The sequence below is a fragment of the Myxocyprinus asiaticus genome, chromosome 26 (assembly GCF_019703515.2).
Source record: "Myxocyprinus asiaticus isolate MX2 ecotype Aquarium Trade chromosome 26, UBuf_Myxa_2, whole genome shotgun sequence".
Lineage (NCBI taxonomy): Eukaryota > Metazoa > Chordata > Actinopteri > Cypriniformes > Catostomidae > Myxocyprinus > Myxocyprinus asiaticus.
In genome coordinates this window covers 29,661,327-29,678,398 of record NC_059369.1, presented here as the reverse complement: position 1 = coordinate 29,678,398, position 17,072 = coordinate 29,661,327, and the positions used below count along the sequence as shown (strand labels likewise).

Below are 17,072 nucleotides of genomic sequence, written 5' to 3'. Positions count from 1 at the left end.
TTTGGCTATTTGCATTCTTCATGCATGTCGCCACCTACTGGACAGGGAGTAAAAAAGGACTTAAACCCTTGAAGAGCCCTGTTCGATTTGCTGTTTTGACATATTTCCTACTAAAACAGGAATTGGGGGTGGGATATTTCGAACGACTTGTCCCATTTTTAAAAATAGCCAATAGGCTACAGCCACACACACACACACATACCCCTTTCCACTGTGCTGCTCATGTCAGAGTCGCTTACTGGGAAAACTTGAGAAGCGATCTCAATACCGGCCAGCTTTGCAAAAGTTTTGAGAAACAAATGATCTAACTGTCAACATTACAACATTGTCAGCCCACAAACGCACACAGCACATCGCAGTCTTTGCTTTCAATGATACGGGAGCCATTGTGCCAATGCAGATGAATGAGAAATAAGCGAGTAAAAAGCAATATATCCATTTATCGAATCACAATAAACCAAACATAATGAATAAAGAACAATTACTCAAACCATACATTGCAAGAAATCTCCGGCTGCACAAATAAATAAATAAATAAACTCCAGCCACTTGTCCTCGCAAAACACAAATGCGAGTTTTCCGATATCCTTCTTCGAAGTGAAAAATTCAAGCCAGCGGGCTAGCAAACAGGGTAGTTTGGAGATAGGGAAGAGGGTTTGGAGAGGGGAGCAACAAAATATACATTATCACTATGCTGTTTGCTAATTGCTGAGATCGTTTATGTGATTGACAGCTGGCTGGACGAGAGGGGTTGAAAATCATCTGGCTATTGGTCAACCTTACTGCCCAGCCCTCCTCCATGACATACATCAGCAGAGAAAAGGATGTGCACGGATAAATCGTAAAAAAAAAAAAAAAAAAAAAACATCCAATAATTAAAAAAAAGGATTGTCAATTTTGAATTCATGGTGACTTTAAATATTGATCTGATTGATTGTATCGCTTCTAAAGCCATGGATTTAACCACTGGAGTTTTATGGATTATTTTTATGCTGCCTTTATGTGCTTTTAAAGTTCTGGCCACCATTTACTTGCCTTGAATGGACCAACAGGGCTGAGATATTTTTCTAAAAATCTTTATTTATGTCCAGCAGAAGAAAGTCATTCACATCTGGGTTGGGATGAGGGCGAGTAAATGATGAGAGAATTTTCATTTTTGGGTGAACGAATCCATTTAATATCTGTTTATCAGTTCTTCAGCGTTTTTGTCGCCTGTCCCTTTAAGATGACATAGCCAGTCAGCCAAAACGGACATCTTGGCGGAAGTGTTGTCAAGAATCATCACCCTGCGGCAGACTGTTCACATATCAAATGACTGAATAAAATAAGAAAATTAGTAAAGTTTTGCCTTTCACAAGTATGGCAAACATCTCGCAACTTCAGTTCCTGCATGAATAAGTAATGATGGGAATATAAAGTTACTGCTGCTGTTGGTGTTGACTGACTTCTAGTAGCAAAGTCCAGCTCAATGTTTGCTCGAATATGTTTTGGCTCTCTGTATGTGCAGAACTGTGAAAAAAGTTCCTGGTAATATTGTTTTTCATTCGCAAGGTGGCGTTTTAATGGAGACCAGTAATGCTTGTACTGTCGACTTGTAGAGTAAAGGCGCTTGTTTACGAGGCTGTTCAAGACTATCTGACAGAATATTTCTTAGAATTCGTTAATAAAACCCTGCTGTCAAACGTTGCACATTTGGTTGAGCTCTGAAATGTTTTATAGAGCAATATTTTACAAAGCACCAGCGCGCGCTGCACGGTGACATTATCGTTACCGGACGAAGTTGTCTGTCACTGCGCCTCCCAGTGTCTGTAACCGGGAGTCGGCCGTCAACGCCTAGGATTTGCTATATAAATATGTCTAAAAACGGCCGAAGGTCCAAAGCTTTACACGCGAATAACGGGCGCGCGCTGACCGGTTGTGATCCGGTGAGAGCGGTGCGGGTGCGCGTGCTGTTGCTGTGCCTCTGCGGTGTGATGTCGCTGGCCATGTTTCTGGGACTGTACCTGTCAGCAGAGCCCAGCAGCGCCCCTCAGCATCATACTGCACATCTTATCAGGGACAGGGTGAGTTGACCTTGAGCTAAACTGAGTATTTGCATTTTAAAGTTCATGTCGTTCCAAAGCCGTAAGACTTTTTGTATGGAACACAAAAAGAGAAGTTATGCAGAACGTTCATAATGCACTTTTCCATGCAATAAAAGTAAAAGTAAAGCTCTCAAATTTAATTAGCATATATTCTGAAATGGTGCGTGAAGGCATGTTGTACCAGGTTTGACACTGATTCATGTGCACACATGCTGGACTATGCCGTGCTATGATCTCATTATCTAAAGGATCAGGTATGCTTCATTGCATATTGCCACCTACTGGGCAGGGAGGAGAATGTATAGTAAAAAAGGACTTCAGTATTTATCTGTTTCTCACCCACAGCGATCATATCGCTTCTAAAGACATGGATTTACCCACTAGAGTCGAATGGATTACTTTTATGCTGCCATTATGTGCTTTTTGGAGCTTCAAAGTTTTGGACCCTGTTCACTTACATTGAATGGACCAACAGAGCTGAGATATTCTTCTAAAAGTCTTCGTTAATGTTAAGCAGAAGAAAGAAAGTCATACACATCTAGTTTTGTTTTTCTCCATTCCAGATTGGATCGCACCTGGTCGAATGCGTTGCCTTTCATAAAATACTCTTTTGACTGCAAGCATATGCGAACGCGTTCAACGCATGCACACTACGACTACAAGGACTGTCCGTGTGTCGAGAAAACAGTCTGCACAGACTGTGCTGATGATGAAATTTCCATATCGCAGACTGTGCACGTTCCGATCAGCAATGCAGACAACCCGAAGTATATTTTTGCCTTAAGTATCTTAGTCCAACTTTGCGAAAATCAGACTGATATGATTTTAGTCTGATTAAAGTGTTTACGTGGCATTTTAAAATTATGAATTATTGTTTTAGTCCAACTGAACTCAAACTTTTAAAGTGCATGTAAAGGTACTGAGTGATGCCTTACACCATTGGGTGGCCAGGTGTCATAACCAAACAGCAGTGACTAAATAAAAACATGTTGACAGAAGACTAGGAATATAGTACACACATCATATGGAACACTTTTATGGTGCTTTGTCATTTTTGGAGCTCATCAGTTTCTGTCTCCATTCACTTACAATGTATTTCATTGATAATTCTTGCCTAACTTCTCCCTTTGTGTTCTATGGATGAAATAAAGTCATACAGGTTTGGAACGATGTGGTATATTTTCAGTGTTTAAATGAACTGTTCCTTTAAGCCAAGCTCAAAATAGTGATATGTCTGGTAGTTCAGCTGATACCCTATTCAATCTGCAGCTTTCCCATAAGCCAAGAAGGTATTCTGTGGCACAAGTGAAGAAGTTTTCAGCTCAGGTGGATGGACAACGTCTTTGGGAGACTCACCTGCGGCCCTTGCTGATCGAACGAGTGCCTGGGACTGCGGGCAGTCAGAAGATACGGCAGGTGATGCCCTCCTAACCAAATAATTTGTTGCTATCACAACATCTATAAATGGATTTGTAAACAAGCGAGTGGCATTTATTTTTCTTCTCTAAACCTCACATTGCATTCAGTTTTCCTTTGTTAGTTTAAAATTTACAGAGGTAAAGTGTCACCTCACATGGCATGATAGCTCCAACTCATGTAGCCAATAACATAATTGCTTTTTTTTTTTTTAAAGTGTAATTTCTGCGCCACCAAATTAAATTGCAAAAATAATGACTGTTTTCAAATAGTTTTCCCGAACATTTCCCCTATCTGGTATTGGTCTGTCAAAACAGATAGTCCCACCTCAAATTCACATCATTGGTTGAGCCGTTGCTATGTTGGGCTGATCAGGATTCTGAAACTAAGAGAGCAATCAACCTATGAATGATTTGCTTAAAGTTGTCCATGCATATCAAGTAGGGTTGACACATATCATTACAATGGAGAAGTTCACTGAAGTTCACTCCCTTCCTCCAACCACAGCATATCTTGTCTCAGCTGGCTTCTCTTTCTGCGGGATGGACAGTGGAGGAGGATTCCTTTGTTTCACCCACCCCGAAGGGTGATGTCACCTTTACCAATGTTCTGGCAGTGTTGGATCCCTCAGCTCCTCGTAGACTACTCCTAGCATGCCACCATGACTCTAAAATATTACCCCCAGATCCTAAAAACCCAGAGCAGGTGTTTGTGGGTGCCAGTGATTCTGCTGTACCCTGTGCCATGATCTTGGAGCTGGCCGCTGTTCTGGACTCACAACTGAAAACTCTCAAACAGCAGGTAGGCCATATACCACACAACAGAATCAGAATGAGCTTTATTGCCAAGTATGCTTACATATACAAGGAATTTGTCTTGATGACAGGAGATTCCACTGCACAAACAATACAGCAACAAGACAGAGATAATAATAAAAAAATAGAATAAAAATAAAAAGTGAATAGAAAATAAAGTATATATAGAAATACACAATAGGACAATATACAGTACTGTACAAAAGTCTTAGGCACATAAGATGTTTCACAAAAGCATTTGTCTTAAGATGGTTATTTATATCTTCAGCTTTAGTGTGTCAATAGGAAATATAAATGTTAGACTCCCAAACATTACTTTTGCTAATAGAAAAGATTAGAATAGAAGAACAGGGAGCCCTGCAATAGATGTCATAGCCCCCAGAAAGCCCCCCACTGAACATTGAGTCAGTCTAGGATTACATGAAGAGAAAGAAGCAATTGAGACAGCCTAAATAGCTAGAAGAACTGCAGCGAATAATCCAAGAAGCTTGGAACATCCTATCTGCCAACAACCAAGAAAAACTGTGTCCAGGTGTACCTAGGAGAATTGGTGCTGTTTTAAAGGCAAAGGTGTTCACACCAAATATTGATATAGCTTTGTTATGTTTACTGGACTTTGTTTGACATTAAGTGATAAATGAAAACTATTTATGTCATTATTTTTGAAGACATCCTCACTATGCAACATTTTCACAAGTGCGTAAAACTTTTGCACAGTACTGTATGTGTGTGTGTATATATATATATATATATATATATATATATATATATATATCAGTTGTGCTCAAAAGTTTGCATACTCTTGGAGAATTTGTAATATATGTACCATTTTTAAAGAAAACATGAGTGAGCAGGCAAAACACATTTCTTTTATTTCTTATGGGATTCATATTCAACTGTAGGTTATAACAGAATGGCATAACCATAAAACAAAACATGGCAACAAAGAAAAAAATGAAATGACCCCTGTTCAAAAGTCTGCATACCCTTAGTTCTTAATACTGTGTATTGCCCCCTTTAGCATCAATTACAGCAGTCTTTTGTAATAGTTGTCTATGAGACCCCAAATTCTTGCAGGTGATATAGCTGCCCATTCGTCTTGGCAAAATGCCTCCAGGTCATGCAGAATCTTTGGTCGTCTTGCATGAACCGCACGTTTGAGATCTCCCCAGAGTGGCTCGATGATATTAAGGTCAGGAGGCTGTGATGGCCACTCCAGAACCTTCACCTTTTTCTACTGTAACCACTGGAGGGTCAACTTGGCCTTGTGCTTAGGGTCATTGTCGTGCTGGAAAGTCCAAGAGCGTCCCATGCACTGCTTTCGTGCAGAAGAATGCAAATTGTCAGCCAGTATTTTCTGATAACATGCTGCATTCATCTTGCCATCAATTTTCACAAGATTCCCCATGCCTTTAGAGCTCACACCCCCCCAAAACATCAGTGAGCCACCACCATGCTTCACAGTGGGGATGGTATTCTTTTCACTATAGGCCTTGTTGACCCCTCTCCAAACTTAGCGCTTATGGTTGTGACCATAAAGCTCTATTTTGGTCTCGTCACTCCAAATGACAGTGTGCCAGAAGCTGTGAGGCGTGTCAAGGTGTTGTCGGGCATATTGTAACCGGGCTTTTTTGTGGCATTGGCTTCTTTCTGGCAACTCGACCATGCAGCTCATTTTTGTTCAAGTATCATTGTATTGTGCTCCTTGAAACAACCACACCGTCTTTTTCCAGAGCAGCCTGTATTTCTCCTGAAGTTACCTGTGGGTTTTTCTTTGTATCCCGAAAAATTCTTCTGGCAGTTGTGGCTGAAATCTTTCTTGGTCTACCTGACCTTGGCTTGGTATCAAGAGATCTTCGAATTTTCCACTGATTGAACAGTACTGACTGGCATTTTCAAGGCTTTGGATATATTTTTATATCCTTTTCCATCTTTATAAAGTTCCATTACCTTGTTACGCGGGTCTTTTGACAGTTCTTTTCTGCTCCCCATGGCTCAATATCTAGCCTGCTCAGTGCATCCACGTGAGAGCTAACAAACTCATTGACTATTTATACACAGACACTAATTGCAATTTTAAAAGCCACAGGTGTGGGAAATTAACCTTTAATTGCCATTTAAACCTGTGTGTGTCACCTTATGTGTCTGTAACAAGGCCAAACAATCAAGGGTATGTAAACTTTTGATCAGGGCCATTTGGGTGATTTCTGTTATCATTATGATTTAAAAAGGAGCCAAACAACTATGTGATAATAAATGGCTTCATATGATCACTATCCTTAAATAAAAGACAGTTTTTTTGCATGATCAGTTATGTTTTCAAAATCAAAGCCAAAATTTCACAATTTCTGCCAGGTTATGCAAACTTTTGAGCGCAACTGTGTAATATATATATATATATATATATATATATATATATATATATATATATATATATATATATATATATATGTACACGTATGTACAATATACAAATACACTCTGTTATATACAGAAGCAAGGGAATGTATCAGAATATTATATAAGTGAACAATCATAATATCCAAGACCCAAAAACCAGTCCACGAGGAAAAATATATGAAATCTTTTTCTAGACAGTTCAGACAGTTGTTTTCCAGAAATGTTAAACATTTGATGTGAGATGGTGGGAAGCATCTCTTTTAAATTTCTCACTAGGGCTGGGTAAAAATAGATTTTCTGATGCATCATGATCTTCATTTGAACAATTTAGATGTCAACTCTTAAAGGGATAGTTCACCCAAAAATGAAAATTCTCTCATACTTTACTCCCCCTCATGCAATCCCAGATGTGTATGACTGACTTTCTTCAGCAGAACACAAACAAAGATTTTTTGTAGGTCCATACAATGCAAGTGAATGGTGACCAGAACTTTGTAGCTCCAAAAATCACATAAAGGAAACATAAAAGTAATCCATAAGACTCCAGTGTTTAAATCCATATCTTCAGAAGCGATTTAAGAGGTGTGGGTGAGAAACAGAACAATATTTAAGTCAATAATATTTTTTTTACATCTCCACTTTCACTTTTAGATGTGAAAGTAAAACTAAACAGGCACCAAATGTGACTTTCAGATGTGAAAGTGGAGATTTAGAGTAAAAAAAAAAAAGAATTAAATTTTGATCTGTTTCTCATCCACACATATTATTTAACCACTGGAGTCTTATGGATTACTTTTTATGTTTCCTTTATGTGGTTTTTGGAGCTACAAAGCAGTGTTGCAGTAGTGACTGAGGTGGGCATACTGTGAATTTATATTTATATGAATCAAATTAATTTATATAAATTTTCTCAATGCAACTTTGATGCATTGCATAATTTTAAAGTTTGGATAATAAATTCAGCAGGCTTACACATCATGAATGTGAGACAAAATTTCTCGAATTCAAGAAGATGGAGGGCTATATCTGGGGCCTATAAAATTAAAATGCGAAGGCAGAAACTAATAATAAAAGTGATATTGTTAATATATTTTACATTTGCCTTCTTTAACATTTTAATTTATTAATTAATTATTTATTTTTATAGTTTTAACAGTGGTATTACAAGACCATAGTAAACACATGGAAGCATGGATCTTTACTACCATGGGTAGATGCAACATGATTTCTATAAAACAAACTGTGGCATTTTTGTCATTATAAACAGTAGACCTACTTTAAACACATGTAAAAACAATAAATACAAAATATAAATATAAAAAAATGTGTTATATTCCCTCACTCCCCTAATGTAGCCTATTACAAATTTAATAGAGCTGAAGTAGTGTTATGATAATATTTATTATCAGTCTATTTCTACAGTTAGTGTTACTATAGAAAATTCAAGGGTGGTGATGTAGAATCCTGTGCCAAATTCAAATGGTTTCCGCTTCTCACGCCTTGCTTCTCACTGATTCTCGCAAAGCTGCGAGTTTAAGAGCTTTGCGCTTGTGCTGCCCTGTCCATTTAGACGTATGCATCTACAGAGCCATGCAGTTGCATTAGTGGAGGTTGTGTCTCTGCCTGTGTATTTGATGCTGCTAAACCAGATACTTCAGATGCGTTGCTACACTTTAAAATCAGTTGAACCGTGGTACAAATGCGTACCAAACCAAATAGCAGCATATACTGCCATCCAGCACCGTCTTTTCAAGGAATGTCCCGGAATTTTCAGCAGGACAACTTCAAACCACATACTGGCCAAATAAGCAGAGAGTGTTGGTGCTAGATTGGCCTGCCTGCAGTCCTGATCATCTCCATTTGAGAATGTGTGGTACATTATGAAGCGCACAATACGGCAATGAAGACCCCATACAATTGTGCAGCTGAAGACCTGCAGAATGGATGAATGGTGGAAAATTCCACTTATTAAACTTTACAAACTTGTGTCTTCAGTGCTCAAATGCTTAATAAGTGTTATTAGAAGAAATGGTGATGTTTCACAGTGGTAAACATTCGACTGTCACAACTTTTTTGGAGTGTGTTGCAATCATCTGATTTGAAATTATTGTACATAAAAAAAAAAATTTAAAAAAAAAGAAATTCACATGGTAAAACATCATATAATGTTTGTGGTGCTTTCAATATAGCAAAGAGTAAATATAATTTAAAAATCACTCCTTTTTGTTTTTATTAGCATTTTTCATACTGTCCCAACTTTTTCAGAATTGGGGTTCTATATAGTTTCCACCAAAACACATGGTTACTACAATATTACTAAATAAAACCATGGTTAATTTTATCCAGATCATATCAGAACTCCCTGACCTTCACTGTGACCAAATCACTGTGAGGAACCTCTTTTATGTATTACTGTAAGTAGTATTATAGGAAATATTAAGAGTAGAGACATGGTAAAAATTATGTCACGGGGTGGGATTCGAATTCCGATCTCCAGCGTAACAACACATACACATACCATCATTACACCCAGAGCTACTGCAGCTGCACATTGGGGCGCAGTTTGTCTTAAAATCCTGTGTTTCCACCAGACTATTGGAGTGCAAATAGTAACTTATGGCACTTTTCCACTGCACGTTACAGTTCGACTCGACACTGCTCACTTTACTTTTCTGAGCTTGTTTTTCCATTGCAGTTTAGTGCCGCCTCAACGTGGGTGGGATTATAGGCTGATCGTCATAGTTGCGCCGCCTCTACTGCCGTGACATCATCTTAAATGCGACACATTTCTGACCATAAACAATAACACGACCGCTAGCTGTTAGCTACTAGCTCATTGTGCTGCATAAAGCAGTTGTTGCATGGTGATTTTACACAAATGTAACAGTTAAATTGGCCTGGTTATTTTAGAAGCAAGCTTTCCAGTAGCTGGTCAACTAAATAAAGTGAAGCTTTCAAGCAGAATATAGAGTTAATGTAACAAAACGTACCATCATCCATCGTGGACTCCAACAACGCCGAGTCCAGGGCACTCTCCTTCCCATTGCTCGCCAGTCTATTGCCATAGAGAGCATCCATTTGTTCGAACCACTTCCACTTTCTTCTATTTGAACCACTCCAGCTGTTGTGGTCCTTGATGGTTCTGTAGTCACTTACGGTTTTTTAACTTTTCCTTACACTGTTGGCAGGTCCGGTGGTAGCCGTGTGCGGCCAATAGATGAGACACGTCCTGAAAGACTTTTTCGTTTCACGTTGTTTCATTTGTCGCTAACGAGAGGAACATCTGCACCTCATTTATTGACCACGGTGTGGTTTTGCACACAGCCATTTATTTTTACAATTCGAAAGTCGCATGAACAAATGATACTGCTATCGCTGTTGCTAACTTTAAAACTAGCGGGTTGATGTCCCGTGTCGGAAATCCAGTGACGCTTCTCTCTGACCAATCAGTGAACTGCAGGGTTTTGACATCGCATTTAGTATTGGCTCGCTTGGAACCTCGACCGAGGTGGTACTAAAAAAGGTACCAGGTACTATCCACAGTGGAAAACCCACTAAAAGCAAGCAGAGTCGAGTCGAGTCGAGCTGTACTGTGCAGTGGAAAAGCCCCATTAGTTATCCAATCTCTTAATCTACTAAATGTGTAACCCGTTAGCCAGTTTAATGTCTCTGCCCCATCGTGAAAAATTTGATCACCAGTTGACCCCAAAATAAATCTGTCATGGCTGTCTTGAGTTTGGTCTGAGCAGTGGTGTGCAGAGTTAGTGTAAATGGCCTCTGCCAACAAGATGGCCTATTTGCACTTAGTGTAAATAGACACTCCGAAAAATAAATAAATTCTAGTAAATAAATTATTCCCTTAACGGCGCTGTGGCATCACCTCAGTATAAATAAAAGTTACAGGTCAAAAGCCTCCTCGCTGTTCTGGCGGCCATACATATCATAACTCAATTTAGGTGGGCATACGCAAAATCCTTAGAAAGATAGGTGAGCATATGGCGTATGCCTGCGTATGCCCTAGAGACTACACTACTGCTACAAAGGTCTGATCACCATTCACTTGCATTGTATGGACGTACAGAGATGAAACATCCTTCTAAAAATCACTGATTGTGTTCTGCTGAAGAAAGAAAGTCATAAACACCTGGGATGGCATGAGGGTGAGTAACTGATGAGAGAATTGTAATTTTTTTGGGTGAAATTATTGTATTGAACTTTTACTCAACTGTCTACAAGGCGTAGAAATCACTCGCTTACGTGACCAAATTTTGTGCTGTGGGACTAAAAATGTATGGTTAGCCACTGGCTGGTAAATGTTCAGATTTTGCTTACCAGTGATTGAGTAGTATAGTGGGGAAAAAGTTCACCACCAAGATCCTTTCACTGCGTGTTGAGAGTAAAAGTTTGGTTTGACTTGTTTTATGTAATGTGTGCCCAGAGACGAGATCCACGCAACCCATTTGTTATTCAATTATGTCTCTTAATTGATTTTAAATTAAATTAAAACACTTTCTGTTCTTTGCAGGCAGTTGCTGACCAAAAAAACAACAAAAAAAGAAACATTTAATTCTAATCACACATAGCACAGATGTGGTAAATAAGCCATTCGACTCCGCTCTCATAAATATGCACTCTTTTGGTCACTTCTTTGAGATGCTCGCTGAATTGCTGTTATTTTTAGTTCTTACTCTACAAATTCACGTAAATAGTACAAATTATGCATGTAAACGATAAACATGTAACAATATGCAATTTCAAGTTGGAATATGTACATTTTTGGAAAGCTGTATGGCTAAAATAATGGAAAAATAAATATAATTATATTTATATATTTATATTTAATTGATATTTTTGTAATGTACCAACTTAGGAGATCACCTGTATAATTAACAGCATTAGCTGAGAGAGCATTTTTTCCCTATGTCAGCAAAATGGACATTATGACTGAAATATACTCAAATGAATCTGAATCGAATCAAATCGGAATCGCATTTAATTCGAGAGCTTGTGAATCGGAATCAAATCTAATCTGGAAATCAATACCCAGCTCTATTTCTCACATAACAATACTGTTTAAATTTTGGTTTCTGAGGAAAAGAGTGAGAAAATGTGGAAATTTTGGACTTGAGCCATTTCAGTGTAGGAAAGTCAGCATACACTAAATCAGGGGTTCTCAACTGGTGGGTTGTGATAAAAAAAAAAAAGGGTTTGCATGTCTGTTCTGATAGCGTAATGGACAGGTGAGAAAAAAACTGTGCTAATGCGAATAATAAAATATAACTAACTATACTGTATAATCGTGCACTTAGTATAGCAAAATCAACTCATCAAAGGCAAGGAGACATTTCTCTTTTATTTATTTATTATTATTATCCCCTTTTCTCCCAATTTGGAATGCCCAATTCCCACTACTTGGTAGGTCCTCGTGGTGGCGCGGTTACTCACCTCAATCCGGGTGGTGGAGGACAAGTCTCAGTTGCCTCCGCTTCTGATACCGTCAATCCGCGCATCTTATCACGTGGCTTGTTGTGCATGACACCATGGAGACTCGGCATGTGGATGCTCATGCTACTCACTGCGATCCACGCACAACTTACCACGCACCCCATTGAGAGCGAGAACCACTAATCGCGACCACGAGGAGGTTACAACATGTGACTCTACCCTCCCTAGCAACCGGGCCAAATGGGTTGTTTAGGAGACCTGGCTGGAGTCACTCAGCACACCCTGGATTCGAACTCGTGACTCCAGATGTGGTAGTCATCATCAATACTCGATGAGCTTCCCAGGCCCCCTGAGAATTTTTTTTTATTTATTTTGTTAATAAAAAAATACTTTTTATATCTTTATTGTTGACAACAAAGACTGTGTGTCCAGTCAGACTCTATGGCAAATTCATCTGTGACTTTGTAGAAGTTAGCCAAATTAGGCAGATGCAAATAAGGGTCAAATGCATGACATGCCCTAATCCCCCATCAACAACAACCAATATTATGCAAGTTAAAAGAAAATACAGTCCAGACTAAAATAAATATGGGTTCCGCTTTTGGAATTGCATTGGGCCACCACTTGATGTTAAAATAAAATCTGAAGCAAAATCACTTGAGAACCACTGCACTAAAGAAAACATTGTGCATAATTGCTGATCCTGCATCCTCAGCTCCACCACAGTGCAGATTGTACTGATTCAAGTTTAATGTGTGTCTCTGTGAGTCAGACAGAGAATAAGTGTATGTGCTTGTAAGTCACAACACATTACAGACTACCTCAACCTCCCTGTGTCTCTTTCTTTCCAGAGGTCTGTAGTGACTTTGCAGCTGGTGTTTTTTGATGGAGAAGAGGCATTTGAGGAATGGACAGACACAGACTCTCTCTACGGTTCTCGTCACCTGGCTGAACTCATGGCTCGCACCCCCTACCCTCCTGGATCCACTACAGTCACACTTCTCCAGGCAGTGGTGAGGTTGTGTGTGCAGGGACGAGTTGGTTTTCTGTACAGTTTGCCATATGACTTATTTAAAATAATATTAACAGATAGGAGGTTTTGTTGTTGTTGCTTTAACAATGAAAATCTCCCCAACATTTTCTTTCCAGGATCTGTTTGTCCTATTAGATTTGCTCGGTGGCCCAGAGCCATTGATTGTCAATCACTTTGATAACACAGCTAGATGGTTTGACCGACTGATTGCTGCAGGTATAAGCACAACACAGTCACTTTTGTCTCCTCCTTTATCCAAGTTTAAGTAATATTTCAGGTTAACTGCAAGTTAAGCTCTATGCAACTATGTATGTTTTCGATAACCACGGAAAATAATTTTGACTCTATGTTTGCCATGTAGTGCAATGTATGTGCATAACTGTCTTCGCTTTTGTTTGCATTAGAGACTTAAAGCTGAAATTATTTAAGAGGTAATCAGCAGTCCGCAGATGCTGTCAATTGAGATTAACTTGTATTTAAAGGAATATTCTGTGTTTTTTTTTCCTCCCCTTTTTCCTCCCCAATTTGGAATGTCCAATTCCCAATGCGCTCTAAGTCCTCGTGGTGGCGTAGTGACTCGCCTCAATCCGGGTGGCGGAGGATGAATATCAGTTGCCTCCACGTCTGAGACCATCAATCCGCACATCTTATCATGTGGCTTGTTGAGTGCGTTACCACAGAGACATAGCGCGTGTGGAGGCTTCACGCCATCCACTGCGGCATCCACGCACAACTCACCACGGGCCCCACTGAGAACGAACCACATTATAGCGACCATGAGGAGGTTACCCCATGTGACTCTACCTTCCCTAGCAACCGGGCCAATTTGGTTGCTTAGGAGACCTGGCTGGAGTCACTCAGCACGCCCTGGATTCGAACGTGCAACTCCAGGGGTGGTAGTCAGAATATTCTGTGTTTAATACAAGTTAAGCTAATCAGAAGCATTTGTATAGCATAATGTTGATTACCACAAAAAATTTCATCTTGTCCCTCCTTTTCTTTAAAACAAAAAAAACATAATCGAGGTTACAGTGAGGCACTTACAATGGAAATGAATGGGGCCAATTTTTGGGGGGTTTAAAAGCAGAATTGTGAAACTTATAATTTTATAAAAGCACTTTAATTCTTCTGGTAAAACTTGTGTATTATTTGAGCTGTAAACTTGTTTTAATCAGCATTTTTATGGTTGTTTTTAGGGTTTTAGGCTTTATGGTGTTACGTCGTCATGGCAACAAAGTTGTAAAATTTGATATAACTTTACACAGAAAAGGTTGTTGAGCCATTTTATCACACTAAAATCATGTTAACTTGTATATTGTTCTCGTCTTGTGGCTATACTTGTTAAACAGTGAGTATTTTAAAGTTTACAGATTGGCCCTATCAACTTTCATTGTAAGTGCCTCACTGTAATCCAGATTTATTTTTTTATTTTTTTTAAGAAAAGGAGGGACCAGTCTAAATGTATTTTTGTGGTAATCAGCAATTGCCACAATTGCTGTCAATTGAGCTTAACTTCTATTGAACCTGGAATATACCTTTAGCATGGTGTATTCCTTTAAAGGTGCAAAAGTATGTTTTTCACTCAAATGTTTAAAATTATGTACACGATGTCATGAGATGATTATTCATATCAGTGACCAAGAAAAAGTTGTTTTATTCTACATGGGGCAGGTCTTATGACCACAAAACCCCCTTGTTATCTGTCTCTTTTATTGAAATAATAATAATCATGTCATGTGACAAATACACCCAGGAATATTTCTATTGTGGCATCTGTTACCAAAAACTTTTTCTTGACGGTAAATCCATATATTAGGTGTCAGTATAAAGTCCAACAATACATAAACAAAACTTTCATGGTGCACCTTTAAGGCAAATATTTGTATCGCATTTGAGTTGTTACCTACAAAACAGCAACCTCTACAGTTAGCATCTATGTCTGTCTGTCTTCCAGAGAAGAGACTCCACAAACAGGACTTGTTGACATCTCACCCGACAGAACAAATTTACTTCAGGAAAAACTTTTATCTTGGTCCAGTACAGGATGACCATATTCCATTTTTAAACAGGGGTCAGTAACCACGCACATACACGAACATAAACGGACAAGCACAAATAAACTTTACAGTGCAACAATGTCCTCCTACTATCCAAGCATACCAATTTAATATTGTTCGATTTTTGTCATGTTGTGTTGTGTAGATCCACCCACACTGAAATCTCTTTGCTCCACAGCTGTATATTAAAGGGATAGTTCACCCAAAAATGAAAATTGTCATTATTTACTCACCCTCATGATGTGTGACTTTCTTTCTTCACCAGAACACATTTGAAGAAATATAGAAAAATATCTTAGTTCAGTAGGTCCTTAAAATGCAAGTGAATGGAGATTTCTCATTTTAAGGACCTACTGAACTAAGATATTTTTCTATTTTATTTCAAATGTGTTCGGGTGAAGACAGAACGTCATACACACCTGGGATATCATGAGGGTGAGTAAATAATGACAATTTTCATTTTTGGGTGAACTATCCCTTTAAACATCAAATACTGCATCTTTTAACTGGCTGTGATTTTGCCTGGAGCAAGAAGCATTTTATTTTTACTGCTATTTGAAGATCCGGCTGCATCAGGAGCTTAAATTGCATGTCAGCAAGAATTCACCACATGTGAAACACTACATAATTACACTTTTTGCATACATTTGTGGACATCATTGAGATGTTTCTGTTTTACTACATCTGATTCTGGAGTTAAACAAGTTGTGTGAACCTGTGCCTGTTCATCTCCAGGTGTGCCTGTGCTGCATTTGATTCCCACACCGTTTCCTCAGTTCTGGCATACACTGGATGACACAGAAGAAAGGATGCACAGGCCCACGGTGGAAAATCTTACTAGAATCCTGGTCATCTTTGTGGCTGAGTACCTGAGCCTCTAAGCTGAGTACCTGAGCCTCTGTAATATGGGAGTTGATAATAATTGAGCCATAGATCAGAATGTCCAAAGACACATATAACAAAAAAAAAAAGACACACAAATTAACAGTGTGTGTTGATTTGGAGTGTGAATGGCACATCCTGAAGATATACTGTATCTATATATTGATTTCTTTTTCTGCTGAAAAGAGCCATAAATAGGGCAAACATTTATGTTATGGCAACTATAAATAAGCTCTAATGATGATGGAATACTTAAAGAGGATATTGTTTCAGTCAGTAATGGAAAAAAAACAACAAATGCCCATCCTCCATACAGTAATAACTTGTTCATTTGACTTTAAACTCAAAGTGGAACCCCAAGTTAAGTTCCAGTTTAAAGACTCCTTATGAAGTTTACACTTTTATTTTAGGTCATAAATTATCATTTGCACTAAATGTGCTGAAATAAAGTGACTATTTTAAATACTGTATTATGGCATAGTAACCTCTTACAGAATTCAAAGAATGATCTTCATTGTTTTGGAACACAGTGTGTTTGGGAAAGCAGCGGAGGTGCACTTTAAAACAAAGTCTGTGCATAAAGAAATTGTTTTACACAGAGAACTTGTTTTAAGTGTCAAATATACAAAGTCTGAATCTGTCAGTAGCATTTAATGTGACATAAGAGGGAGAGATAGCTAATATTTTCACATTCTTTAGTCATTTAGCCGTCACCATTATGAACTGAAAGACCAAGTGAAGGGTCTGGCACATTTTCATAAACTGGTCTCTTAGTTTTACTGTCATACAGAACACAGTGAAATTTTGCCTGCATTATGTTAGAGCAAGTTAAACGGTACGGCACTCTGCAACGTGTTACTGTATTTTAGTGTTTTCAAAAAATAAGGATATTTGCAAAGAGAGGATGTCATTTTATTTGTTGTAGCAATTAATCAAGAGA

The 17,072-nt window shown here is 38.6% G+C and overlaps 1 protein-coding gene across 1 annotated transcript; it reads left to right on the top strand.

The window, feature by feature from the left end:
* Positions 1–1,254: 1,254 nt before the first annotated feature.
* Positions 1,255–16,600, top strand: LOC127416824 (glutaminyl-peptide cyclotransferase-like). The gene is made up of 7 exons (XM_051656387.1): positions 1,255–2,063; positions 3,354–3,500; positions 4,008–4,301; positions 13,012–13,173; positions 13,310–13,409; positions 15,148–15,264; positions 15,986–16,600. The coding sequence occupies exons 1-7, from the start codon at positions 1,854–1,856 to the stop codon at positions 16,129–16,131; spliced, it is 1,176 nt and encodes a 391-aa protein (XP_051512347.1). The 5' UTR covers positions 1,255–1,853; the 3' UTR covers positions 16,132–16,600.
* The last annotated feature ends 472 nt before the right edge of the window (positions 16,601–17,072 follow it).

Bases quoted from the DNA above. Each gene is read 5' to 3' on its own strand.
- LOC127416824 (XM_051656387.1), top strand. From the start codon at position 1,854: ATGTCTAAAAACGGCCGAAGGTCCAAAGCTTTACACGCGAATAACGGG. The intron at 13,410-15,147 runs GTATAAGCACAA...TCTGTCTTCCAG, and splicing joins TGACCGACTGATTGCTGCAG to AGAAGAGACTCCACAAACAG. The intron at 15,265-15,985 runs GTCAGTAACCAC...GTTCATCTCCAG, and splicing joins TATTCCATTTTTAAACAGGG to GTGTGCCTGTGCTGCATTTG.